A 25,643-nucleotide genomic window follows, 5' to 3' on the forward strand; every position below is an offset into this window, starting at 1 on the left:
AAATTCCCACTTTATCGAGGGAATTGAGCACCACAAATTGGTCTCCTAAGTCGATTCTGCCTGCTGCCAGGCCTCTTCCCCACCACCTAATTTGATGACAAACAGGTTCCTCTCCTCCTCCCACCCTTTAATCTAATGAAGAGCACTGTGTCCAAGGCACAGGGAAATAAACCTGATGAGGTCGATTTTTATAGGTAAACAGCCTGATTTCTCTGGCCTGTGGCCTCACTCCTCACACCCTTAACACCCACCACCTCCCCCTACCACCTCACCATCCTTGCCCTGCAATTTGGCATCAGTCTTTATAAAAATCACCTGCTTATAGAATGGTTTTTGTACATTTCATTAGAGCTTGAGCAGCTGCTTTGCCTCTGGCTTTACTGTGCCCAAGCAGAGGAAAACAAGGCAGAAGTGGGGGTGCTGCAGCAGGGCCCTCATGCCCAGGGCATGTGGGGGTCCGGCAGACCTGAGATGGCCCCAGATGGGTGCCCAGATGGGGGGCCGTGCTGGGCTCCATGGCAGCTGAACAGGTCTGCCTGGACACAGGACACAGCCCTGGACATGCTAAGGGCTTCAAGCCAGGGCACCCCACTGGCCTGTCAGGCTCCCTGAACACACCACAGGGCCCATCCCAACAGAAGAGTGAAAGAGAAAGGGCTGTGACAGTGACACCATCACTCCTGTCCCCCACTGCCTGCAGCTGCAGGGATGCAGGGCCTGGGGTGGCTCAGGAGGCAATAGGGCTGAGTTCCCATCTTGCTGTGCCAGAACCAAGCAGCAGGAATGTTTTGGTGATGGGAGGTAAACAGGGTCTTGGCAAGTGTCAAGATGCACTCAAGCAGAAATTCTAGCAATGCTAAGTATAGCTTAAATGCCATTAAAGCAGGACAGGGAAGAGGATATGAGGGTATTAATAGTCTCAACATTTAAATCCTGGGTGCAGCCACAGCTCCGGGGATGCTGGCTGCCCGAGCCCAAGGGCACTGTGCCACTGACAGGCTGCACCTGCCTGCAGGGAAACCAACAGCCCAGAAAGTGCAAAAACAAACAGCTCCTGCTCTTGCCCCTCGTCCATGCCCCAGAGCTGGGCCAGGCTGCAGCACCACACCAAGGCAGCCCCAAAAGGACACCAGCGTTTATTTACAACACTCCTCAAGTGACATACCACAGAAAGGAAAGGGTACAGTACAACTCAAGGACTCAACAAAGGAAAGGTATTGGCAGCCCCAAGTCCCTGCAGCCCTCCCCACAGCCACTGGTGCTGCACAGGCCTGGCAGCCCCATCCCCGCCAGCTCGGAGCACAGGCGGGCAGGGGGCTGCCAGCCCTCCCACGGGGCAGCCCAGCAGCTCGGGTGGGCAAAGCTGACACAGCCACTCTCTCTGGCTCAGGCAGAGACACAGGAACCATCCACGCAGTGCCAGGAGCGAGTGGCTAAAGGAAGAACCCCTGGTGAGGTTCCACCACTGCGGCACCCAGGGCGAGCTGTGGGGCCAGGTCTCTTCCGAGGGCTGCGTATCTGGAAAATGGTGTTAGTACAAAACTGCAGCGTTGCCAGGGCAAGGAGCTCCTGAGCCTTGCTCCGTGCAGCCCCACGGCTGCCCCCACGGCCACTGTCTCCTGTGGGGCTGCAGGTGGCCCAGGTCCCTCTGAGCACCTCTCAGAAGCCTGGGGCTGGTGCTGACACTCCACCTCTCCATCTGCAGGGAGAGAAACACCTTCCCCTCCAGCACCACAGGGACCAGGACTGATCTAAGCAGGTAGAAAATGTGGCCTCAGATGTGGCCCACGTGCTCTGGCAGCAAGCAGCCCAGGCAGCAACTTGCTGTCACACAGGAACTGGGAGGAGCCTGGCTATGGCCTCCCAGCCCTCAGCTGCACAGCGGGGCTGGACAGGGGCTGTCCCAATGTCGGGAGGCACAGGAACAGACTCAACTGTGCCACCTGCCCTCGGCCAGCCCCAGGAGAGGTGGAGCTGAGGCGCACAGGGGAAAGCAAGACCCCATGCTGCCCGATCCAACAGCGCATCTGCCTCGGCCTGCCCAGCCTGGCACAGAGGGCAGCGACAGGAGGGGAACAGGGGATCGGGTTGCTCAGCATGAAGTGGGGAAGGGCGGTTTGAGGCCAGAGAAAGCTATGAGCGGGGGGCTGGAATCCTTTGCAACAGGCTCTGGGCAGTCTCGGTGAGGCCCTGAGCATCCTCGACCTCAGGCAGCTTCAGAGCCAGCCCCAGAGCTGACTGGCTCTCCCGCGGGCTTTTAGAAGGACAGACCAGAGGAGGAAATCAACACAAAATCTCAAATTAAATCTGCTTGAGGACCTCAGGAGAGCAGCCGACCCGCAGCGAGGATCCGCTTTAGGACTTCTTTGCATCCTGTGTGTTCCTCCTCTTCAGATCACCCAGGTCGACGGGTTTAAACGCTGCAAGGGAGACAGGAGAGACTCTGGGGGCAGAGACAGGGCAGCCCCCGGCCGGCGCGCGTAACCCCGGGCCGGCCCGGCCGGCGCGGTGCCCCCGTCCCCCGCACCTTTCAGGCTGGGGTTCGGCATCTTCTCCACGTATTCCTCGACCAGGCCGCGCTCGGAGCCCATCTGGCTGCGCAGGTCGCGCTCCACGCACTGCCAGGCTGCGGGGACAGAGCCAGGGCCAAGGCCGGGGCCGCTCGCCTCGGCCGCCCCGAGCCGCCCGCGCCCCCACCCCGCGGCCGCCGCCCCGCTCACCCTCGTAGATGAAGCGCACGTTCTCCTCGTGGGCCGGCGTGAAGATCTCGCTGCCGGCGCCGGGGGAGCGCGGGCCGCCGCTCCGCTTTCCGTTGTACACCACCCGGGAGACGGGGGAGCTGCAAGCGGAGCGCGGGGGGAACTGAGCCGGGCCCGGGGCCGCGCTGGGCCCGGGGCCGGGCGGGGCTCACCTGGCCATGTCGGCAGCGGCGCTCAGCGGGGCCGGAAGGGGCTCGGCGGGGCTGCGGGAGGAAGGGAGGGCTCGGCCGGGCTAGGCCGCGCGGCGCCCCCCGCCCGTCGCCGGGCAACGCGCGCCCCTCACCTGGGCCCTCCCGCCTGCGCCAGCCGCACAGACGGAAGCGCCGCACCGCGCAGGCGCGGCCCCGCCCCCTCTCGGCGGCGGACACACCCCCCGTGCCGGCCCTGCGCACCGCGCTGGCCCCGCCCCCGCCCCGGCGGAACCGGAGATGGCATTGGAGGCGGTGCTGGACATGGTACGGGAGGCGGCACCGGAGATGATACCGCACATGGTACCGGAGGCGGTACCGGAGATGGTACCGGAGGCGGTAACCGAGATGCTTTATTGGAAAAGTACAAAGTGGTTCGCGATTCGCAGTACCGGGTGCTGCTGCCCGTTGGCCGCCCGGGCCCAGCCCGGGCGCAGTCCCGGTTCCCGGGCAGGCGCAGCCCCGGTTCCCGGGCAGGCGCAGCCGCCGGGCCGGCCCGCGGCCCTCAGTGTTGCCGGTTCCGGCTCAGCGCAGCGCGGCGCCTCCCAGCAGCTGCACCAGGTCCTCGTACTCGGGGTCGATGAGGTCCGAGGGTTTCTCCCCGTCGTCCGTGGTGGCCTCCAGGCTGGCCCCAAGGGACAGCAGGTACCTGCAGGGCGCGGAGCTGAGCAACCGGGCCGGCCTGGGCAGCCCCGGTGCCGCCGCCTCCACGGCCGGGACCGGCCCGGCCCGAGCAGCCGCAGGAGCCGCCGGTGCTCGGGCAGCAGCGCGGTGCCGCCAGGCCCCCAGGGCCGTACCTGGCGATGTCGGCGTAGCCGTCGCTGCAGGCCATGTGCAGGGGCGTCCAGCCGTTCTCGTCCCGCTGGTGGATGTCAGCGCCGTATTTCACCAGGAGCTTGACGCAGTCCAGGTTTCCCGTCAGCACGGCTTCGTGCAGCGCTGCCATGCCTGCAGGGACAGGCAGGGGTTAGCCCTGCCCGGGAAGGGATCGCTCTCCACGCTGCATTCACAGCTCAGGAAAGGGGGGCGGGCACTCTCCTGCTCAGGGAGAGGACAGTGGGGAAAGAAACACAGACTGAGAAAGCCAGAGGAGCTGCTGTGGGCTCCTGCTGCCCTTCTGCAGCATGAAAACCCTGTCTGGGAGGGTGCAGCACCCACTGCCCCAGCTGGGCAGGACACAGGAGGGAAGGGGAACTGCCCCTTAGAGCAGCTGCTCTGAGTCCTGGACAGGACTCACACAGAGCCACGAGAAGGTCTCTGGTGTCATGCTCTGCCTGAGTTTCAGAAGCCAGTCACTAACAAAGAATCAGTATGGACAGAAAGAAGCCCGGGGTCATTAGAGCCTCTGTCTCCATGGCCTTATGAGAGCAGAAGCCAAGTGCAAGAAAAGTACAGATCTGGGCTCCACATCAGCCTGTAAAGATCAGGCATTCCATAAACAGTTTCTGGTGAGGCTGTGCACACAGAACTCGGAGCTTTCCCCGAGCCCCAGAGTCAGACATACAAGAGGGAGCAGTGCCTGTGAGAAACAGGCAGAGCCAGGAACAAATGCAGATCCCCCAGTCAGGGGAAAAGGCAAACTGGTGCTGCCCAGAGCCCATAGCCTGTGCTTGCTGCCATCCTTTGAGGTCCCACCACGCTGCGGGGGCTCGATGGTGCCTTACAGGGACTGGGGGCCAGGCTTTCCGCTGACTGCTGGTGAGGGGGGATGCTGGGCCCACCCTGGGGCCCTGCCGGGCACTGCTCCTTGCTGAGGGGCCCGGCTTGCTCCAGTCCTGCTGCGGGTGTCCCGCAGCCCCACCAGGCTGTGCCGCTGCTCTGCCCAGCTCTGCCGCCCAGCAGCACTCACCAGAAGGGTAGATGGTGTCCAGTGTCACCTTCCTGGCTCGTATGAACCTGCCCACCTGCTCCAGGTCCCCCTGCTTGATGTGGTCCTGGAAGACGACGTCGTTGGGGAAGCGCACGGTGCGGGAGGCCCGGAGCCGGGGCGTGTAGCGGCCGTACCGCGGCGAGCACCGGCCGTAGCGGCCGTACTGCGGCACCGCGGGGCAATAGTCCCTCATGCTGACGGCAGCAGCCTTCAGGCACAGCGGCATGGGGCCGCTCAGCACGCAGCCCGGCCCCTCGCTGCCCTGCTGCCTCCTCTCCGGCCCTCACGGCCCTCCTGGCTGCAGGTCTGTGCTGGCCCCGCCGTGTCTCGCTGTGTCCGTGTCCCCTGCCGCAGGGACGCGGCAGCCGCCGGGCTCCTCTCCCGCACTCCCGGGGCACCGGGCTCCTCTCCCGCACTCCTGGGTAACGCGCAGGACGTGGCACCGGCACTCGCAGCTCACCTCCAGGCCTTTGGCCCAGGACTGATGGTTCTCTGGGAGCACCACGTTATAAAGGCTGCCCCGGGCTATTTTGGGGACATGCAGCTCATGCTATTTGCCATGATGCTTCGTAATCGAGCCGCCCGGGCCTGCAGCCTCCCACTTTTGGGCAGAAGTTGGTGTCTCATCTTACCACCCACCTGTCGATGTGCCCCATCCAAGGGGTCAAATCTACTCTTGCATGGGTAGCCCTTCAGGGGAGCCTGGAAGGAATTTCCCAACATCAAGCCCTTCTGGGGAAAGGCTGCTCGTGTCCCAGCTGGCCAGCGCAGTATGGGTGTGCCAGGGCTGTGGGCACAAGCACATCCAGAGCTGTCACCCTCCTGTAGCTGCAGGGGACAACTCAAAAGGAGCAGGAGGAGCTGTGCCCAGCCCAGCTGTGACAGCACACAGCCCAGCAAGGAAGCAGAGTGTGTCTGATGGCCCCTGTGCCCTTGCGAGGACAGAGGTGCTGCTGGTGATCCCAGGACAGGCACAGAACCAGAGGCCTGCACTGCTGGTCCCTGCTGTTCCTTGTCCTAGAGACAGGGAAGCAGCTGCTGCTGAGGGCAAGCTACTGCAAGCAGCCTTCGGAGAACAGCAGAAGAACAGCACCACCACCAGACAGCTCTGCTTCTGATACTCTCCAGCTACACTGTCATCACCCGAAACAGAACCATCTGCCACAGAGGAGTCATTCAGGTCCATCAGGGTTTAAGCAACCACTGTTTTCTCCCACCAAAGTTTGGGCACGTCAGACACTTAAGCATTTTGTGCTTTGTCACGCTGATGGGGATCGTCCAGCCAAGTGTGTCAGAAGAAATCCCTGTGGTGCTTTAGGAGTCAGGGGTTTCACTCTGCCCTCCTGCTGCTGCAGACCCTTGCCCTGACCCCAGCAGCACAGTCAGGCACTTGTTTATCTGCTGGCAAAAGCATCGATCCCCTGGCCAAGCATCCGCTTGTGGATGAGCCTGAACACGGCCCAGAACACTTGCAGCCTGCTTTCTTGGAACAGCAATTAGGCATGTACATCAGATGGCTGCTAAGCTCCTGCCCTGCCACAGGGAGCCTTGGGCTAGGAGAGGCACCTCCTCTAAGCCAGGCACAGTGGGTCTCTGCCCAGAGAGAGGAGAGCACTGCAGAGCTCAGGCTTGGTCACAGTTCAACTGGCTGTGCAAAACAGACCTATTTGAGTCAAATTCTAGTCCCTCTCCTTTCAGTGGAACTTCACTAGTGAGAGTCCCTTCCTCCCCACTCCAAAAGACAAAGCAGCTGTCAGCAACCAGCCCAGGCCCCCAGCACTGCTGGGTTTGTGGGGTGCAGCAGTGGCCACTGCCTACCTTCAGTCATAGCCCTGGAGGGAGGCAGCTTCAAAGGTCCCCCTCCCTGTAGCTGCAGGTACAGGTGTCACACACACCTGGCTGCTGCTCTGTCAGCGACAGCCCTTCCTCATCCCATGGCGAGTGGGGGCCTGCTCAGCCCAGCCCTGGTGCTGCTATGCCCAAAGTTTGGGAACACCACATCAGGGCTCTGCTGGGGCCCAGCAAAGGCTGGAGCTGGAGACAGACACAAGTGTTGTCCAACACCCTGTGCCACTGTTCCAGCACACATCCCACCCGCTGAGACACAGAGGTGGCCCCAGTTGTCCTCTAGCCTCACCATGCCCTCCCTCCCTGTGACATTTATAGCATATTTTCTAACCAAAATACCTTCAGCAGCAAGCAGCAGGTTTGGAAATAGCAGCGTGGCTCAGGGGGTCATGTGAGCCTGACTAGCAGAGCCCAGCAGCAGAGCAATGTCCCCTCAGCCCAGCCAGCTGGCCCAGGGGCTGCACACGCTCAGAGCCAAGCCACGGCCCGCTCACACCTGCACCAGCCCCTGGAATCCAGAATGGACACGGGCACTGGAATGTTCTTTTCCTTTACTAATTACTTGGAGAACGTGACACGCACCCCATTGCAGCAGAGTCCCTTGAGAATCATCCTACAACTCTGATCTCCCCTTCCAGGGTAGGTTCAAATATCCTACACTCTGATAAAGACAAAGAGACATAATAGTATTAAAATCTCAACTTTATTTGGCCATCAAATTCAGTACCAATGTTATTGTAGCAGAATGCTAAGAACCAGCCTGATGCAGCTCAGGCCTGTGAGGCACTCCCTCAGCCACATTCCCAAACCCCAGTAATTGCAAATGTCCTGTTTGATCTGTTTATCAGGCCCTCCCCCACCACCCACCTGCCGGGTCAACCCACTCAAAATAATTCATGAAAGGGATTGCAACTCTTGTCTTTGATCAAAAGGATGTCAACACAGCTGGTGAGCCAGCAGCCACCTCCACCCTCAGAGCCTGCCACAGCCAGTGCACACAGTATTCCACCCCTCCAGGAGCTTGGAATAGTCATCTCCAAGTGTCTTAAAAGAGAAGGGAAAGGAAACATCTGGCTGGCATGAAGAGAAGCACCTTCACATACACCTTTCCCCAGGAAGCCATCAGCCTTCTGCCCCCACATATACTGAAGGCCAGCTCCAGGGAAGAACAGCTGACACCATTAAGGACCCTGCCAGGTGCAGAAATCAATTAGGGGCTTTAGTTTTAAAAGAAAAAGAGAAAAAAAAAAGCTGTCTGGAAGATGTTAGTGGCAAGGCTCCAGATTGTCAGGCTACTGAACTCCTGGTACCACCTCACAACCTCCCGCTGCCCAGAAGAACAGAGTTCTCCAGACAAAAGCTGTGTACAAAAAAGTACATCACAATAGAAAAAAGAGCCCAGCTGGCTGGGCTGGCTCCCTAGTGACAGTTCCCTTTTCAAAAGCCAAAAGAAAGAAAAGGTAAGTGTACAGACAAGTGAGGGTAAAGTGTTACTTTAGAAGCCAATCCCTGGATTTCCAGTCATTTACCTTCTGCTTTAAATCTTAATGGGTTTCTGACTCACTGGGCTGCATCACAGCAGCCCAATTTAGTGTCTGATTTTTTGGGTGATGTAGATCAGTCTTCTCTTTACAATTCATCCTTTTGGAGTTTCTGCTCATCCTCATCACCTTCCTCAAGTTCAGTTTCTTCATCCATCTCCAGATCCTCCAGATCCTGTGGAGGTTACAGACAACTCCTGGTTTCTGGCCCATGAGGCAGACCCAGGACCCAGCACTGAGCAGCACCCCTCATCTGGTCACTGCTCTCTGCTGCCATGCTAACAAAACATCCAGAGACTTCTATCAAGAGCTTCAGACTCAGGACATTATGGATTAGGAAGCCCTGGAAGATGGCACCTGTACACCTGTAGTAGCCTCCCCAGCCCCCCGGCAGGTGAGAGCATCCAAGCAGACCCACAGGTATGTGGCACTGATCACACAGCCCAGTTCCAGGTGCTGAGTGCCCCAGCAGTGCTACTTGACCCCCTCAGGGTGCTCTCCAGGAGAGGAGCCCGCTGCAGGCCCACAGCCACCTGAACAGACCACACTGATGTGGGCACTTTGCTCACCAGCAACATATCTAACAACACAGGATCTTATGTAGGACTGGGGATTCAGGCACAGAACCATGCTCCCTGCTCCCAAAGGCCCAGAGTACTCCACGCACATTACTCACATCATCAGCTGCTGCCCCATCCTGACCTCCGCTCTCCAGGAATTTTTTGAAGCCTTCTAGTGTCCTCTCCCCATTATAGTCAATTACCTACACAGGAAAACACAAGGATGCTGGTTATGGGCACTACAGACCCACACCCCTGGAGAGGAGAATTCTCTTTCTGAGCAACAGTGAACATGCCAAGCAAAAGGGAATTTAAAAATTCACCTTCACCCATATGAGACGAAGGAAAACAGCTCAGCCACTAGACTTCAGAGATCACTGCGAGGAAAGAATAGCCTGCAGATGAGCACACTGTCCTCTATGCTCCCTCTTTTCCCCATTCCCACTTCCCACTGCCCCCCAGACTCTTTCCCTACAGCCCAGACCCCTCAAAGGGTCGTGGGTGTCCTGCAGACTCGCTGTGTTCCGTGCCCACAGGATGCAGATCCCTCCCCAGTCCTGTGCAGAGCGGGCAGCGAGTGCTCTGTGCTCCCTGGCTAGCCCTGCCAGCCCAGCTGCCTGCTTACATTTCTGCCAGAGCCTGCAGGGAAGAACTTGAGCGTGGGGAAGCTGTGGATTTTCACTGCCTCCACTTCATTAGCCGTCGAGTCCATCTTGGCAATGACAATGTTCTCGTGGTCCCTGTAGGTTTCTCCCAGCTTGTCCCAGATTGGGGCCAGCTGCTTGCAGTGACCACACCACGGGGCATCTGTTAATTACAAACACACAGTTGCACCAACAATCTAACGAGGTACCACTCCTCCCCAGTCAGACAGTTCTCACACATCTCTGCAACCAAGGCACTGCTTTTGGGGCCCAGACTGCAAAAGGCTTTTCCCCTAATCCTGGTCACACAGGGTTTTGGCAATCCTTTCACACCAGTTACTTGGAATCAGCTGTAGAAAGATACTCACAGAACTCCACAAAGACATTCTTATTCTCATCAAAAGCAACTTCTTCAAAGTTCTTCCCAACCAGAACTTTGACAGGCTGCGTGTCCCAGTCTTCAGGAAGATCCTGACTCATTAGGTGGGGCTGGAATAAAAAGTGAAATTCAGACAAAGTGTTTGCTACATAGCTACTCAGACTGATCATGCAATCCCACATCCTGGAAAAGCCAGGTTTCAACACCCCACTGGTGCCTCAGTCACAGGCTGTAAGCAACCAGATGAACTGTCACTTCCTCTTCTCCCACAGAGGGTCTCCTTCCCACCCTGAGCCAGCAGGAGGAGCAGGTGCTGTTGAGCAGAGAATGACAACAGAGTTCTGCAGGAGGAAAGCCCCCAGCCCTGCTGACAGCCCCACTCCCAGAGGACTGGGCTTTGCTGCACCCTCACTGCAGGCTGAGCCACACACAGCCCCTCAGCAGATGGGAGCTGACAACTCTTTCCCCTGTGCCACAGAACTCACACCTTCCACAGACTGCTGGCAGAGAGAGCAACTGGAAAAACAGTGCAGTCCCCACAGGGAGAGCACAACTGCTTGGCTGTGCCCAAGTCCCTCTTCCTGGCTCACCCTCCAGGCCCCAGCAGCTTTGCCTTTACTTCCTAAGCACAAAGCCCATGGGATGTTCCATGCACAAGGTGGAGGGGCTTCTCCAGCCCCTCACAGGGAGCATTTCTGATCCCTCTCAGCCACCTCGTTCACCACCACTGCTGTTTATCCACATACCTTGATCTTGCCTGCCAGGAATTTGTTACAGAACTCTTTGATCTTGTCTGCTGTGAGCTCATCAGATTCAGGTTTGTATTTGGTCATTTCTTCCTCCAGGGTGATCAGACGTACAGCTGGGCACTCTTCCTTCTTTAGGCCAAAGAACTCCAAAATCCTCTGGTTGTCACTGTGGTCACTGTCTATGAAGATGAACAGGATCTTGGGAGGAAAAAAGGGAAAGGCAGGAGGTGAACACTTGTAGCTATTGACACTTCACATGCATGCTCACACCAAGTGTAGCTGAACTCGCTCTTTTCCTCCCCTGTCCCAGAGGAGAGAGCTGGCTTAAAGTCCTCCTCCACAGCTGCTCCATGGATAAAGACAGTGCTACACTCCTCTGCAGAGGTGGGTCTCTCTTAGCTCATGATCCAAGAAATCCAGCTCACCTTCCCTTTGAAGTCCCCAGCTGCACTCTTGAAGTTGTCCAGCTTCCCTTGATAGTCAGACACACTTTTTGGCAGGAAAAGCAGAATATGAGTCTTGATCTCTCCTCCAAATATTTTAGGAGCAGTCTGAGGAGTAAAAAATAAACTTTATTTTTGGAACAGAAGCAAATCAGTATCCAGACCAGTTTAACTCCACTATGCTGAGCAGCCCAGAGCAGCCTCCAATACTGCAGGACTGCTCTGCACAGCAAGCTCCCATCTCCTTTATCCTGTGTCCTTCCCACTGCTCCATACCCCCAGAGTCAGCTCCACAATAAAACATGACCATGCAATCTACAAGCGGACCTTTGCTATATTCTTGCAGCAGCAATGGGATGAGCCTTGTTGGACATCGAAAGACCCACCTGCTCAGTGAACTCTATGACCAGAGGCAATGAATTAGACTTGATGAAGTTCAGCAGATTATCTTTTGTGAGATCCCCTTCAAAGTTGTTCTGGCCTTCATCAAACTGCAAGAACAGACATTTCTCATTAGAACACTTGTGCATCTCACACAAATCTCTCACTGCCCCAAGGGATCTCAGCTGCACTCCTGAGCAGACTTCCATCTCAACGAGGTTACCAAAAATCCACATAAAATCTGGATCAAGGTGCCCATCTTCCTTGCAAGCAAAGCTTTAAATCACCCCCCACCAGAAGGCAAGCAGCAGCAACAGCCAGGTTTGATCTCAGCCTTGCTCTGCACCACTGTGAGAGCACTAATGGTGCAAGTCACCAAGAAGGACCCTGAGCAGCCAATGGCCAGAGCAGACACTGCAGCCACGCAGTGCTGGGAACGTCTGACAGCAAACAGTGACATCCTCAGCCCAGGGAACTCATTCCAGTCTGTGTTAGGGACAAGAGCACATGTTGCACACCACACTGGAGGTGCCAGGTCCTGTTCTCCATGGCCATCACCCCTGTCATCCCTGAGCAGGGTTCCCAGAACCCTCTGGCAGCCTGAAACAGCAACAGCTGCAGAGGGCCCATCCAGGCTGGAGGGAGGATGTGCAGAAGGGCACAGCAGTGCCCTGGCAAGGCCACACTAAGGCTGTTGACAGAAGGAAGAGTGTGGACTCAGATAACCTTTTGTTAAGGGGAGGCACACCAGCCTCAGTGGAAAAGCTGAGGAAAACAGCATCAGAAAATAACTCTGCAAACACGCTGAGGAGTTCTGCAGATTGCCTCAGTGCCATTGCTGTGTGAGGGCCTCTGCAAGTCTGGACAACTCTCACAGAGTAAGAGAAGAACAATGAGCCAAACCCTCTCAGTTCAGGCCCACCTAATGGTACAGAGCCAAAGCCCAAAACCAAAACAGGCCATGAAGGTCTCCTGCCCTGGTGTTTGATTTCTGTGGGTGCTCCTTTTCTGCCTGGTTCAGAGTAGATCTGTCCAGGAGCTGCCATGGCACTGCCATGCCATTGCAGAGGAACAGAGAGGAGCCCTGGTGGCTGGGCAGATCTGGGCTGCTCCTTCCATGGAGCTGAGCACTCCTGCCCCACCCCAGCCTGGCACAGCATGGTCACTCCTGTTCCCAGCACACACAAAAGGCTGCCAGGCCCAGAACTCTGCCCAGAACGGGGCACACAGAGCTGACAGACAGAGCTACTCATGCAATAGCACACAACTGCCAAACGAGACAAGAACAAAACACTCCTCCCTCCCTTCTCCCCCCATTCTGCTAATGCATTTTGAGCTCATTAGCCAGATATTTCCTCAGGCACATTGACCTGAGGGACTCTGAGTCCAAATTTAAGTCTACAAGCTTCTATCACCATAAAAAACCTACAGTGTCAGAGGGACAGTATAATAAAACAATTGTTTCAGGTGAAGAAAAAGAAAGCCTTGTGTTAGGTCAGACTGGGCAAAGTCACAATTGATGACATTACAGGTGTAGTAAATCTGAACCCAAAGCACTCAGTCCTGCCTCACAGCACCTCTAGGTGAGGAGCCACCAAGCCTGAAGAACCTCTTCTTGTCTGCTCAGACTTGGAAATCCATCCCAGTGACAGGAATTTCCATGCCTCCATTAGAGCATTTGTGGGTCTGTAGGTAGTCAGCACCCCTCTGCACATAATCCACTGCCCCAGCCCAGTCAGCTGGAACTGCAAATCCTCTTAGGAGCTTCTCTGGAATCCCTGCACTGCAGAACCCACAGCAGTGAGACAGAGCAGCTCCTGGACACAGCAGAGGTCAGCAGTGGGCAGTGAAAAGCAACTCAGCCAAGACACAAGCAAAGAGCACCATGGCAGCCAGAGAGCTCATCTACTGCTCTCTTGGGCCTGTCCAGGACTGTGTGACCACTGCTGCACTGCAGAGAGCTGAGAAAAAGGGAAGGGAGTGAAGGAACAACCTGCACCCAAAGCCCAGCAGCTCTGGGAGAACAGCACAGGGCTGGGACACTGACACAGCTGCACAAGTGGGCCCCTGAGGCTCGCCAGCCCACAAAGGGGCCACAGGCTCTGAGGCCCGAGAACAGCTACAGCAGCAGCATGGGGCCTTTGTTTCATCCAGGACTGACCTTGTTGGAGTCTGACTAAAGAAAAGGAAAGAGACAGTAGAGCCCAGTGTGGTGCTCAGGCTTGGCACCAGCCAGTACCTTCTTGAAGAGGATGACACTGTCCTTACTAATCTGGTACTTGGTGAAGACATCAGCACTGGAGGAAATCCCAAAAGGAATATCATCCACAGCTTCTGCTGCCTGCAGGAACTCCTTTGCTGCCTCTGATGCCGAATCCTGGGGAGCAAAGAAAGGTGTCTCAGAGGAGCCACATCACCTGAAGCATTTACATCCCAGGGCCCAGCCCGAAGAACTGGAAGATCAAGGAAGGCAAGGCAGCAAGTATTGCATAAGGCACAGAACCTTCCCCAGCAGGAGGGAGCAGGGAAAGCCCCGGACACACACAAGAGCGTCTCCAGGGGAAACACAAACTCTACCTTGAAGAAACCAATCACCACCACTTCACTGGAGTCCACCAGTGCCTCGGCAGCAGCCACATCAGCCAGGCTGGCAGCAGCCGGGCCTGTGCGCTTCCTCAGCCAGCTGACGATGTCGTCTGCCTCCCTGCCAGCTACAGGAAAGAACAAGGAGTCACTTTCCCCCCAGTGAAGGCCAAGAGCACAAAACCCTCAGGCTTTAAGAGAGAAGATTTTCAGCAGCTGGTCAAGAGATCAGCAAGACTCAAGATCTCATTTGCGCAACTCTTCCGCTTTCACTCACAGTGTAATTAAGCTTATCCCTAATTGATAAGTCAAGGTACAAGGGACTCCCAGGAATCCATTCCTCTCTCACCTCCTGCCCCTGTCCTTAAACTTTGGCCAGCAATGCAACACTTCTCCATGACCTCAGTATTACTGATACTATCACAGCACCTTTGCCTTCCAAGATCTCTATGCTGGATGTCACCCTCTGTTACCAGCACTCTGTGGCCTGGCTTAGCTGAGTTCTGTCTCGGCCTTCCTTGCAGCCCTCTCACACCCCGTGTTTGCCTCCTCACCCAATGGCCCAGGTGTGTTACCAGTTCTGGAAAGGCTTGAGTCAAGTTAAGCCACACAAAAAGCCAAGCTCAAGTCACTTCGCTAAAAGCAGCTTCTTCCACTCTGGCTGACCTCAGGGATCTCTCCAGAGGGAGCCCACTGAAGGCTGGCCCGTTCCCCATGGGCCCAGCACCATTCCCAGGTCGTTGTCACAGTGGACCTTGTCCGGGCATAGCAGCACAGCTCCAGCACGGGGCCATGTGCTGGGACTCGGTGCCACGTTGCTGCCCTCTGCACCCTGGCGAGGCATCCAGGCCCGCTTCACCTGCGTCCTGCCCCTCCTCACCCGTGTACTCCTTGGGCGCAGCCTTGTCGCCGTTCTTGAAGAACTTGATGGTGGGATACCCGCGCACGCCGAACTGCTGCGCCAGCTCCGACTCCTCCGTGGCGTCCACCTTGGCCAGCCGGATTTCCGAGCCCTCCGCCTTTAGCTTCGCCGCCGCCTTCGCGTACTCGGGCGCCAGCGCTTTGCAGTGCCCGCACCACGGCGCGTCTGCGGGAGGGGACGTCAGCGGCGGCCGGGCCTCTCCGCCGCCACTCCCGGGCGGAGCGAGGCCCGCCGGGACTCACAGAGCCCCGGGGACGGGTGGGCCGGGGGCCGCGCAGACCCCCGCCCCAGCCCGGCCGCAAACCCGCCCGGGGGAGCCCGTCCCGTAGCGCCTCTCCCCGGCCCGACCCTTCCGTCCCCGGCCGCGCCCTCGGTCCCCGCCCGCCCGTTCCCCCCGGCCCGGCCCGGCCCCGCCGCGCTCACAGAACTCGACGAGCAGGTATCGGTGCTCGGCCAGCGCCTGCTCGAAGGAGTTGGCGCGCAGCACCAGGACGCCATCCTCCTCCTCCTGGGCGGCGGCGCGGTCGGGCAGCAGCAGCAGGGCCGAGCAGAGCAGCGGGAGCAGAGCGCGCACCGCCGCCATGGCTGATGGCGGCCTCAGGGTCGGGCTGGCGCGGCCGCGGCGCCGCCTCCCCCTTATAAACCCGCCCCCCTCGGCCGCCGCCGCGCGCTATTGGCTGCGCCGCCCGCCTGCCATTGGCCGGCGCCGCTGCCCCGGCCATTGCGCGCCGCCCATTGGCTGGCGCTCCGGGCACGCCCCTCGCCCGCCGCCTCGGGTTGGCCGCCGGCCGCGCTCCCCGCCCGCAGGCCTCCATTGGCTCCTTTCCCCGCAATGCCGCTCGCCATTGGTCGGCAGCACCGTCTCGCGTGGCCCCTGCCCTCGAACGTGGCACTCAGGAAGCGACGCTGGGCGTCACTGCGCGTGCGCGCGGCCACGGGCGCGTGGTGGATCCTGACTGGGCCGCGCGCCCCACGTGACCAGCTCGGCGCGCGAGGCCCGGCCCGGTTCGGTTCAGTTCTGTCCCGCTCCACTCGTACCTCCCCTAGACACGGCCTTCCCCTCGGGGTCACGGCAGCAGCGCTGCCCGCCCCGACCCTGTCTGTCTGTCCCCGGCGCTGGGCTCCGACCGGGCCGGGCACCGGCCCGGTTTCACTTTGCTTCAAGCTCACCGGTCACGGAGACGGACCGGGCACGGAGGAGCCCGGTGACCATGGAAGGGCAAACCCCGCCGCTCGGGTCTGCCTGCGCGGCCCCTGGCACTGCCGAGGGTCCCGGCTGCTGCTGCTGGTGCGCGCCGGGCGGGGAAGGGCCCCAGGCGCTGCCCGTGCCGGGCTCCCGGCGCCGCCGCTCCCGCGCACGCAGGGCCCGGAGCAGGGCCGGGCTGCGGGATCCCGGCCGCGCCCCGGGGGTCGCCAGTTCCCGTACGGAACCCGAGTGCTGCCAGGAGCTGCGGCCCGTTCATTGCTGCGGCCGGTGCTGAGCCACACGCTCTTGTCAGGCCCGGGGAGAGTCCAGCGAGGTTTGGGAAGGCAAAGCTGAGCACACGGTGAGGGCACCGCGGCCACCCAGGGCCGGGCAGGCACGCTGGCCTGGCAGGGAGGGAATCAGCACTGCATTAGTCCGGGGCCACCTCGGGGCCTGTCGGGTTCCAGGGCTGGAAGCCCCTGCCCGGAGAGCCCCGGCCTCTCGCTCTGCCAGAGGGCCCGGCAGCGATGCCTCTGCTCAAGGGCCCGCCTTGCCCCGGGCTAGCTCTGCATGCGCACTGTTACTGTGGGGTCAGAGGGAGCTGCTGCAGCGCTGGAAAAGGGGAACGGCCCGGGCTGCTCCTGCACAACTTCTGGCCGAGGTCCTTAAGGTGCATCACCTGGAAGGGGCCAAGGGTTTACTTTGGGAACCCCAATTCATGTGAATAGTCTGTCCCACGCAGCCTGTGACTGGAGCCACCCATTCCCAACTCATGGCATGCACCAGGCACAGGAGCCCAGCTGTCACTCTGCTGGGGCAGGAATGTGCCAAGAACAGAGGCAGAGGATCCCCAGAGCTGGAGCACAGCACAGCTGTCCTGCCCCTGCAGGCCTCCTGCCCTGGTGAAACGATCTAACAGAAGCCTTGACACCCTGGGTGTGGAAACTCTTGCCAAAGCTCTGGGGTTGCATCAGCTGGGTGCTCATCCCCTGGCCGCAGAGTGGCTGTTGGGGCCAGCACAGGGGGCCTTTGTTCAGCTATCAGGCACATCTGGGCTCTGCCTAACTGACACTGAGGGTGAGTCCTGCTCCAGTCCCCACATTGCCCTCCACGGCCCCACACTGCAGAGGGCTGGGGGCTGTTCTCCATAGCCAGCAGAACAAGTGATGTGCCTGCTGGAGAGGGCACTGGCCACATGCCAGCTCCTACCCAGCCCAGACTGTTGCCTTCAGTCCTTGTCCTTTCCAAGTTCCATCATCTCCTTTAGCAGTTTTCCAAGGCCCAAGGAAGGGCCTGTGCTGTGTGCTCAATACAAGAGGGAGCCTATGGAATTCTCAGTTACCTTCACGAGTCTGACCACGAGCAGAGCTGAGTCCCCTCCTCCAGGTTCTCTCACACCATGGATTCTGTAAAGAGCTTTTAATGTCTACACTTTCCTTTATCCTTAACACAAACATGCCACATGATCTGTAAACATCCGCCGGCTCTTATCGTGCTGCCTCTCCTGGACTGTTTTCTGCTTGCCTCCCTCATTCCTGTGACTGCACAGGAATTTCCCTTTGTGTGTGCAGCTGGAGCAGTCGTGCTGGGGGTTCAGAGGCCCCCCCTTGGAAATCCCTGTTTTCACAGCCTCACACCCCCACCCCTCACACTGTGGGCATTGCAGAACAGGGCAAACAGCAAGGGACAGATCCTGCACACATGCTGCCATGGGGCCTCTCCTGTCCCAGATCCCCTTTCACATTCTAGCAAACCCAGAGATCCTGGTCTTCTCCCACCCTAGGTGTCTGCAGAAATCCCAAGTGGCAGAATTCAGCCACTTCATGCTGAAGATCCAGCATGGACAGTACACGGTCAGTTCAAAGATTTTATTTAACTGTCATAAAAGGAGAAGCAGACGATGATTCCAAACCTGTTAACCTGGGTCTAGGACTTACAGACAATATGCACCAAATCAAATTAACAAAAAAAAAAATCTCTCTAGGGGCAGGGCGAGGGCAGTTAGAGGCAAAGACGTAGCTACGAGAAGCCACATGTACTTGGTCCCAGTTGTAACCTCGGTGTGGTAGATCCAGATCGGAGGGCTGCAGAGGTGGCACACGCCTGCCCAGCCCCGGGCCTTGCAGGGCCCTGGGGCTGCTTTGCCCCAAGAGCTGCAGCTGCGCAGCCCAGGGTGGAGGCAGGCACGGGGGCCCAGTGTCAAGGCAGTAACTACAGGCCAGGCACAGATTTTAAAGGCAGAACAGATACATAAGGCATTAACCACTTCAGAACACTTGTCCATCGCAAGCTCTTTGTTGATGGCATCAGGAGCAGCTGCAGAGACAGACTCGTCCATCCTCAGCCCAAAGCAGCCAGGAGGGCAGGTGGTGTCCTGGAATCTCAGTGCTTTGCAGCTCCTGGGCTGCAGTGAGAAGTGCGAGGTGATGGCAGCCCTGGTGACCCCTGCACGCCCTGCCCTTCAGCCCCCCTGTGCCACAGGGCACCCAGAGAGCTCCGGGGGGCTCTGCAGGCCAGGCTGGGGCCAGCCAGGCCAGGGCTTGGGGGCAGGTGTCACCCAGGATGTCACACCCTCTCCCCTCTGGAGATGTCCTGTCTCGGGAGAGGAACGGACCAGCAGTGAAGTGGGAAGTTGTGAATCTTTCCTAATAACACATGAGGGGCGTGACGAAGCTGAGCCCATGCCAACAGATGGGAAGGGCAGGTGGCGTTTAAAAAGTGTAACAGAGGCAGGACCCCCTCCCTAGAGGATACATGTTACACATTTAAGGCATCATGGTTACAGGGAACATCCACAAATGAAGCTGCCCAGGACACTGACAGGGCGGAAAGGGCAGGCAGACAACACTCGAGCCAATAAACTGATTTGACAGCTGCCTGGCACCAAAATTCTTCAGCTACTTGGAGGCAGTAGCTACCCTGAGCTGTGCGCAGGAAAGCCAAGCACAGGATCCTAACAGGGGTTCCTCCCCTTTGGCACCTCCTGGATAAAGGAAGGTGGGAAGCAAGAAAGGGCCTGGCAAGGGAGGGGGCACTTCCCTCAGTGCTGGGGCAGCACAGCCCCAGGACGGGCAGCTGGAGACCAGATGCAGACAGCATGGTTTGGTCAATGCACTCAGCAATTCTCTGGGGAGGGGGCACATAAAAAACTGAGCTCTCTGGTCAAATGATAAAGGGGGTGACAGGTAAGAGGGTTCCAATGTCAGCACTTTGGTACAGGGGGGGAATTCTACGGTAGCCACTGTCTGATTCACGCTCTCTGGGGTTTGGCCTCGGGAAGGGCTAGTCCTTCCAATCCTTCTTGATGGTCAGGTTCCACTCCCAGGACAGGTGGTCAGTCTTATCATCATCTGTGAACTTGGATTTGATGTTGTAGCTGCCCCGGGCTAGCATGCCCTTGGGGGCCTCTTCCATGGGGGTCAGAAACTCGTACTCCTCTGCTCGGGGGCCATAGCTCCCAACCATGTACTCGGTCTTGTCAACTAAAAAGACAAAAAGAGTGTATGGAGGCATCAGGGAGGCACCAAGAGGTTCAGGAGCTGCCCCTGCATCTGGAGCAAGGCTGAAGCAAATGAAAGGTCTGTTACTGTTACAACAATCCACAGAGCAGCTGTAACAATAGGAATCTCACCCAGTTCGGAGCTTCCTTCCCCCCAGGAATGGGCCCCTCCTGCGGGGAGGGACCTGTAAGCACCTGCAGTGCTGTCAGCTGGGACCTGCTTCCTGCCGAACTCAGGGGGAAATGTGCTCGGGGGATTGGGATTCCACGCTGTGCAGGACCATGGGCTGCCCCAGCACTGCAGGGCTCCACGGGCTCCGTGGCACTGAGGACTGGCCCCTCCCGTGAGGAGCTGCTGGGCAGCCCCTGTCACTGTCACAGCAGCAAGATGAGCAGGAAGCCCTCACTCACTCAGAGCAGCACCAAGCCAAGAGAAGCACTTACTTTTCACCCCTTTCCGGAACGTGTGCTGGATGTACTTCAATCCTGACACAATCTCCCGGTTTACCTGGAGAGAGAGGAGCAGGGACTGAGCAGGATGTCTCCATTCATGCTGCCCACCCCACGTGCAGAAGAGCCCATTTCTCCAGCACAGCCCCACTTGCAGGGCACGGGCACTCCCCAAGCTGGGACTGCAGCAGTCTGGTGTTCCATTCCCTCAATTTCCAGATCAGAATCCTTACCCTAAAGGAGATTTTTATCCGGTATTCCACGCCCTCCTTCAGCACAAACGATTGCTTCTTGTAGCTTTCCAGATCACCTACAGAGACAGGAGAGGGCTGCTCAGAGTCCCTTTGTGCTGTGCTCTGGGGTGAATTTCCATGGCACAAGCAGCTGGGGCAGGAGCTGCAGGGCCCCCTCTGCTGCCAGAGCCAGGCAAGCAATGCCCTGCAACAGGACACTGCAAGCACAACCCTGCAGTTAATTCCAAGCTGTTTCTTTGCAGATGTTTGCTCCAAGGCTGTCACCATTTCGTGGCTGCCATGAACGTCACCGTGCAGGCTGGAAGAATCTGCCTGCCCCACCTGGCCCCTCACACCACTACCCAAGACCCAGGAGTCACGGAGCTGCTGCTGGGCTCCAGGTACAGAACCTGCTGGGGCCCAACACTGTGCTCTGCTGCCAGCCCTTCTGACACAGGAAGGCTCCCCCACCTTGCCAGCAGTGCTCCTGGCATTCCCTCCCAGCTCACCTGTCAGGTCCAGCTCCAGGGGGCCTGGAGCAGTAGCACAGACCAAGGTCAGTTTGGTCACCACCACATTTGGAGCGTTGGGATCTAGAGACAAGAGAAAAAGCTGTTAAACACTCATTCCCCACACTGGCCAACACAGCTCCTTTTCCTTCCAGAGAACTTCTTGAAAGAGCACAAAAAACAGCAAAAAGAAGCTCCAACTCTGTAAAGGCTCCCATTGCACCAGGCCCAGCCCACAGTCCCTGCAAAGGCAGAGTGCCAGCCTGCCCTCCAGTCCCTGAGCCCTTCACTGCGGGCCAGCCACGGGCATGGGGCAGCACAGGCTCAGCTTTGTGTCTGGGCTGTGCTCCTGCCCAAAGCCTGAGCTGGGAGAACAGCTCCCCCGTGGGAGCAGAGGCCAGGCCAGCAGGGACCGAGCCGTGCAGAGCTCACCTGCGCTGACAGTGACGGCGCCCAGCAGGGCCTCCTTGTACTTGCGCAGGCTCTCGTCGTCCTTGTCCAGCTCCTGGATCTCCTGGATGCTCTTCTGGGCAGGAGGCTTGTAGTTGACAGAGTGCTCATCCTCCTCATTCTCCGCTGCAATCTGGGCCAGCTGCTCTGCCGTTGGCTCCTGCTCTGCCATCCTGGCACACGTGCTCCACACTGAAGCAGAGAGCAGAGCTGTGACTGCCCTGAGCAGCCACCCCCGCGCCAGGGCTCCCCAGACTGCTCTGCTGTCACTCTGCAGGCTCCCTCTCTCATTGGGGCCCTTCTTGCTGGCCCTGGGAGACACAGCCCTGCCCAGCGCCCCCAGCCCCTGCAGAATCCCCCAGGTCTCATCTTCAGCCCACAGAGGCCCAGACGAGAGTGAGAAAAAATTCAACCTCAGTGCTTTGCTTGTAATGTAATGTAATACCCCAAAGCCATAGGGGAGACAGGCTCCACAGGATCAATCAGGTGAGGCTTTCAATTGGAATAAACCAGAGCCCAGAATAAACCCAGTTCTGCTCTCCACAGCAGGATTCCAGCTAAGAATAGGCCTCTGTTCCTCTGGCACGAATGCCAGGAGCCTCTGCTGGGATCTGGTGCCCACGTTTTGTAACTGTCACATCCATGCTCTGTGCCAGGTGCCTTGGCAGAGAGGGATGAGACACCTGGCTCAGCCCTTTGCAAGGATCTGTGGCACACACAGCCAGGGAAACAGGCAATGAAATAAACAAGATGTGGAACCTGCCCAGGACTCTGCCCAGGAAATGCCCAGCCACGCCAAGGGCAAGGCAAAGGTGATGCCAACACTCCACTAAAATCCTCAGTAAAAGCCAATGACACATTCAGGAATTCTTGGTTCCACAGGGCACGTTGTGTGAAGGGTTATCCTGTGGCAAATATCAACTTGGACTCTCTGAAGGCTCAGAACACTCTGGCACAGCTCTAGAAAGGCACTGGGGGATGAAGGGACACCAGGGGCTATACCAGGGCTCTGGCCTTGCATGGAACAAACATCTGTGCCAGGAGCCTTTCCCGCTGCAGCTGCACAGCAAACAGCTGGCCCTTCCACATGGCATCCTCCAACATCCTCACACTGAATGATGTGGAAATTTCTCTTCAAAAGGGCATTTAGTCTCATGTCACAGATGAACAGCTGATGAGATTTCATGCCAGTGTCTCCACATCAAACCCAAGCAGCTGCCAGGCTTGAGGACTCCCAGGAGCGCTGAGCAAATGCTCACTTACACACCTGCACTGCTCCATCTCCTCCCTGCACCCTGCCCAATCCCCTCCCCACATCCTTTGGCTCACCTCTGGGCCAGATTACACCTCCCATGGGCCACAGTTCATTCTAACTCTCACACCTTGCTCTGAGGATACCTGCAGCTTCCAGGAAAGTGACAGAATTTAAGCTTGACAGAATCGAAGTCCCAAACTTGTGGTGACTCCCAAATTCTGTGGCTGAGCCTTCTGTGAGAGCACACTAATGGCAGAGGATCCACTAGCATCCACACACCTGTCTCCAGCAGTGGTAGGTACATTTCTGTGCATGAGCAGCCACGGGCACCCTCCACCTTCCAATTTCCAGACCAAGCAGAGACAATCTCTCACAGACAGCCAGATCAGGGACAGCAGGACCCATGAGGCAGCCTCTGCTCCAGCACCTGAAGCTCTTGGAGCCAGTGCTCTGTGAACAACAGCACCAGTCCCAGCACAGCTCCCATGGCTGGCAGAGAGCTGCACTGATTGGGAACAGCCTTGGCACTCACAGCCCTGACTGCCAGCAGCTGGGCACCTCCAAGAGCCAGAATCCTCTCCTGGGCAGTTTGGAAATGCCCTGGTTTGGTGTCAGCACAGAGCTGCCACTCCTCCACAGCTGAGCCCCCGGGTAACACAATGGTGACAGATTTCTTCCATGCATCACAAGCCCCATCTCCACCAGAGCCACCAGGAGCCCCTGCCACAAACTGATATTAGCAACAACCACGACACAGAGGGCACAGAAGGAAGCCCAAACCAACCAAACCCCAAATCCCCAGCTCTTTGGTCACGTTCCTGTGTTCCAGCCTTACTTCTGTGACCCAGAGCTAAAGAATCATGCATACCCAGCACACAAATTAATCACAACCCACCCCAACCTTCTCAGGATTTCTAAGGTGACAGGAGCCCACCAGGACTGAAAAGACCACTGGGGACAGAACCAGCATGACTCCAGTCAGCACTGCAGGCCAGGCTGGGCTTGGCTCTGGGGAACAGCCCTCACCCTTCCTATCAGCTCACCCACAGGTGCTGGGGCTGCCCCTGCTCCGTGGAACAGCACAGAACTGCCAGGGCTGCAGGAAGGGACCCCAGCCTGTGCTGCAAGCTGGGTACAGAAGGGCTCCTGCACCTTCAGAAGCAGACCCCAGCTCCCAGCAGGTACTCGGGATCTCAGCAGCCTGTAGAAGGCAGCAGGAGGCTGAATCCCTACCGGGGAATTTGCACTCTGCCTTCCCTGCTCCCTCAGCCCGGCAGACTCTTCCGGATTCCCAGCATGTTTTGTGCAGGACAGAGCAGCTGCAGCAGCCAGGGCGAGAGCCCCACCTCCTGCCAGGCAGCAGCACCAGCGGGAGTGTCCCTGCATCCCTGCTGTGTCCAGGCACGGTGGGAACACTGACTCTGGAATCCCATCCCAGGGCAGCACGGAGCCAGCATTAGTCAGAGTGTGTCAGATGAGCTCATCAGCTTCCTCCAACACCCGTCAGGCCTCGGACTCAGCACGGCCAGTTCCAGCAGTCCCCACCCTTCCTCCTTCCCGCGCAGCCCTGGAGAACTCACTGGAATGTGAGCCAGCAGTGAGTGCTGCTCTGCCAGGACGGGCAGCCAGGACAGCCCCAACAGCCCGGCCGCTCAGATGTTCCCAGGGCAGCACGGAGGGGACAGAGCCCAGCTGGCACCTCCCGAGGCTGTCAGGGCACACCCAGGCACCGCTGCTGCACCGGTGCTTTGTAAGAGCACCCAGGGAATTCCCATCCCACCCGATGCCAGGGGTCTCACAGCTCCCGGCAGGAGGGACTCAGGAACAGGAGGACACTCTGCTGCCCAGCGGGGACTCGGCAGCCTGAGCATGGAGGAGGTTTTTATGTTTTGTTCTTTTTACTCTGACATATCCCTGACCTGTCATTCACCTGCAGGGGTGAACGGTGCAGAGCCAGGCTGAGGGCTCACAAAGCTCCAGAAGCACGAAGGCTGCTGGCAGTGCTGCACCAGGGATGGAACCAGCACCGTGGGCACCTGGAGCCGCGGCTGGTCCCTGAGTGTCAGCAGCTGAACTCACAGCAGTGAAACTGTCCCCACTCTGCAGTCACAGAATGAGATCTTCCACACTGCAAAAACGCTCGGACAGCTGGAGTAACAGAGCGGACCCAAAACCCTCGAGTGAACAAGGGCGGCCGGGGATTTCTCACCACAAACAAACGGCGGTCACGGCTCTCAGCCAGCTCCCGGGAAAACGCCGCTGCTCCCGGTGGGGTCACGCTGATGGGGCAGCGCAGGAACCGCGGCTCCCGTGCGAACCCCGCCGGGGCTGGAGGCATCCGGCCCGCGGCGGTCGCGGTGGAAGGGCCTGCCTTGAACGGAGCAGCCCAACCCCGGTACCGGCTCCCAGTTCCTCATTCCGTGCCCAGCGGCCATTTATAGACAGCCCGTACGTGCCGGAGGCACGGCCGACCCCGGGACGCGTCGGGCCGGCCGATCCCCTGCACCGCCCCTCGGAGCGAGCCCCGGGCACGGCCCGCCGGGCACCGGGTACCGGGCACGGCCCCTCGGGCACCGGGCAGGGCCCGCCGGGCACCGCCCCAGCCCCTCCGGGGAGCCCGGGCCGCCGGCCGCCGCGCCCCGCCCTCGCCGCACGCGCTCCGCTCCGGGACGGCCCCACCGGGGGCGGCGGCTCCCCCGGCCTTCGGAAGGTCGCGCAAGGGCACCCGGGGCCCCGCGCCCGCCCCTCGGCCGCGCCCGGCCCTTCCCGCGGCCCGGCCCTGCCCGCCGTGCACGCACCCCCGCCCGCCGCTCCCGCCGTACCGGGCTCGCTCGCTCCGCGCTCCGCTGCCAACGCCGCGGATCCGCCCAGGCCCCGCGCGCCCCCGCACTTCCGGGACACGCCCGGCACTTCCCGTTACTCGCTGCCGCGCCGCCGCCGCGCTTCCGGCCGCGAGCCGCGCGCTGATTGGCCCGGGGGACGCGCGCGCGGGCGGGGCGGGGCGGAGGGACCGGGGCGGGGCGGGGCGGGACCGGCAGGGCGGGGCACACGAGGATCGGGACCCGGAGAGCGGCCCGGGAGCACGAACGGGACCAGCGGGGTAGGACGAGACCGGAGCGGACCGGGACACGGAGCGTCACGGTACGTGAGGGAGCGGGACGGGCGCAGGGCCCAGCGCGGCAAGGCAGCAGCCA

The 25,643-nt window shown here is 59.1% G+C and overlaps 4 protein-coding genes across 4 annotated transcripts; all 4 read right to left on the reverse strand.

Moving 5' to 3' along the window:
- Positions 1-1,120: 1,120 nt before the first annotated feature.
- Positions 1,121-3,065, reverse strand: MCRIP1 (MAPK regulated corepressor interacting protein 1). The gene is made up of 4 exons (XM_036394791.2): positions 2,912-3,065; positions 2,721-2,839; positions 2,528-2,626; positions 1,121-2,420 (listed from the first exon to the last, which is right to left on the reverse strand). Exons 1-4 carry the CDS (start codon positions 2,917-2,919, stop codon positions 2,356-2,358), a joined length of 291 nt encoding a protein of 96 aa, XP_036250684.1. The 5' UTR covers positions 2,920-3,065; the 3' UTR covers positions 1,121-2,355.
- Positions 3,066-3,195: 130 nt separating this feature from the next.
- On the reverse strand, positions 3,196-5,259 carry PPP1R27 (protein phosphatase 1 regulatory subunit 27). Its single transcript, XM_036394654.2, has 3 exons — positions 4,797-5,259; positions 3,745-3,895; positions 3,196-3,596 (listed from the first exon to the last, which is right to left on the reverse strand). Exons 1-3 carry the CDS (start codon positions 5,041-5,043, stop codon positions 3,473-3,475), a joined length of 522 nt encoding a protein of 173 aa, XP_036250547.1. The 5' UTR covers positions 5,044-5,259; the 3' UTR covers positions 3,196-3,472.
- A 2,090-nt stretch (positions 5,260-7,349) lies between these two features.
- Positions 7,350-15,488, reverse strand: P4HB (prolyl 4-hydroxylase subunit beta). Its single transcript, XM_036394676.2, has 11 exons — positions 15,291-15,488; positions 14,826-15,032; positions 13,940-14,073; positions 13,602-13,739; positions 11,368-11,472; positions 10,964-11,089; positions 10,536-10,736; positions 9,779-9,899; positions 9,392-9,573; positions 8,883-8,969; positions 7,350-8,381 (listed from the first exon to the last, which is right to left on the reverse strand). The coding sequence occupies exons 1-11, from the start codon at positions 15,448-15,450 to the stop codon at positions 8,295-8,297; spliced, it is 1,548 nt and encodes a 515-aa protein (XP_036250569.1). The 5' UTR covers positions 15,451-15,488; the 3' UTR covers positions 7,350-8,294.
- Positions 15,489-17,906: 2,418 nt separating this feature from the next.
- Positions 17,907-25,373, reverse strand: ARHGDIA (Rho GDP dissociation inhibitor alpha). Its single transcript, XM_036394687.1, has 6 exons — positions 25,272-25,373; positions 21,177-21,386; positions 20,745-20,828; positions 20,236-20,312; positions 19,997-20,060; positions 17,907-19,535 (listed from the first exon to the last, which is right to left on the reverse strand). Exons 2-6 carry the CDS (start codon positions 21,364-21,366, stop codon positions 19,336-19,338), a joined length of 615 nt encoding a protein of 204 aa, XP_036250580.1. The 5' UTR covers positions 21,367-21,386; positions 25,272-25,373; the 3' UTR covers positions 17,907-19,335.
- Between the last annotated feature and the right edge of the window lie 270 nt (positions 25,374-25,643).

The sequence above is a fragment of the Molothrus ater genome, chromosome 19 (assembly GCF_012460135.2).
Source record: "Molothrus ater isolate BHLD 08-10-18 breed brown headed cowbird chromosome 19, BPBGC_Mater_1.1, whole genome shotgun sequence".
Taxonomy (NCBI): Eukaryota; Metazoa; Chordata; class Aves; order Passeriformes; family Icteridae; genus Molothrus; species Molothrus ater.

What these genes read in the sequence shown, in the direction of transcription:
- MCRIP1 (XM_036394791.2), bottom strand. An exon ending in CGTGCGCTTCATCTACGAGG is followed by an intron (nt 2,627 to 2,720) that starts GTGAGCGGGGCG and finishes CTGTCCCCGCAG; the next exon opens with CCTGGCAGTGCGTGGAGCGC. An exon ending in GCCGAACCCCAGCCTGAAAG is followed by an intron (nt 2,421 to 2,527) that starts GTGCGGGGGACG and finishes TCTCCCTTGCAG; the next exon opens with CGTTTAAACCCGTCGACCTG.
- PPP1R27 (XM_036394654.2), bottom strand. Translation starts at nt 5,043, where the DNA reads ATGCCGCTGTGCCTGAAGGCTGCTGCCGTCAGCATGAGGGACTATTGC. An exon ending in GGACACCATCTACCCTTCTG is followed by an intron (nt 3,896 to 4,796) that starts GTGAGTGCTGCT and finishes CTGTCCCTGCAG; the next exon opens with GCATGGCAGCGCTGCACGAA. An exon ending in GGCTACGCCGACATCGCCAG is followed by an intron (nt 3,597 to 3,744) that starts GTACGGCCCTGG and finishes CGCGCCCTGCAG; the next exon opens with GTACCTGCTGTCCCTTGGGG.
- P4HB (XM_036394676.2), bottom strand. Translation starts at nt 15,450, where the DNA reads ATGGCGGCGGTGCGCGCTCTGCTCCCGCTGCTCTGCTCGGCCCTGCTG. An exon ending in TCATAGAGTTCACTGAGCAG is followed by an intron (nt 11,090 to 11,367) that starts GTGGGTCTTTCG and finishes TTTACTCCTCAG; the next exon opens with ACTGCTCCTAAAATATTTGG. An exon ending in ATGGGGCAGCAGCTGATGAT is followed by an intron (nt 8,382 to 8,882) that starts GTGAGTAATGTG and finishes TAACCTCCACAG; the next exon opens with GATCTGGAGGATCTGGAGAT.
- ARHGDIA (XM_036394687.1), bottom strand. Translation starts at nt 21,366, where the DNA reads ATGGCAGAGCAGGAGCCAACGGCAGAGCAGCTGGCCCAGATTGCAGCG. An exon ending in CGCCGTCACTGTCAGCGCAG is followed by an intron (nt 20,829 to 21,176) that starts GTGAGCTCTGCA and finishes TCTTGTCTCTAG; the next exon opens with ATCCCAACGCTCCAAATGTG. An exon ending in GGATAAAAATCTCCTTTAGG is followed by an intron (nt 20,061 to 20,235) that starts GTAAGGATTCTG and finishes CTCTCTCTCCAG; the next exon opens with GTAAACCGGGAGATTGTGTC.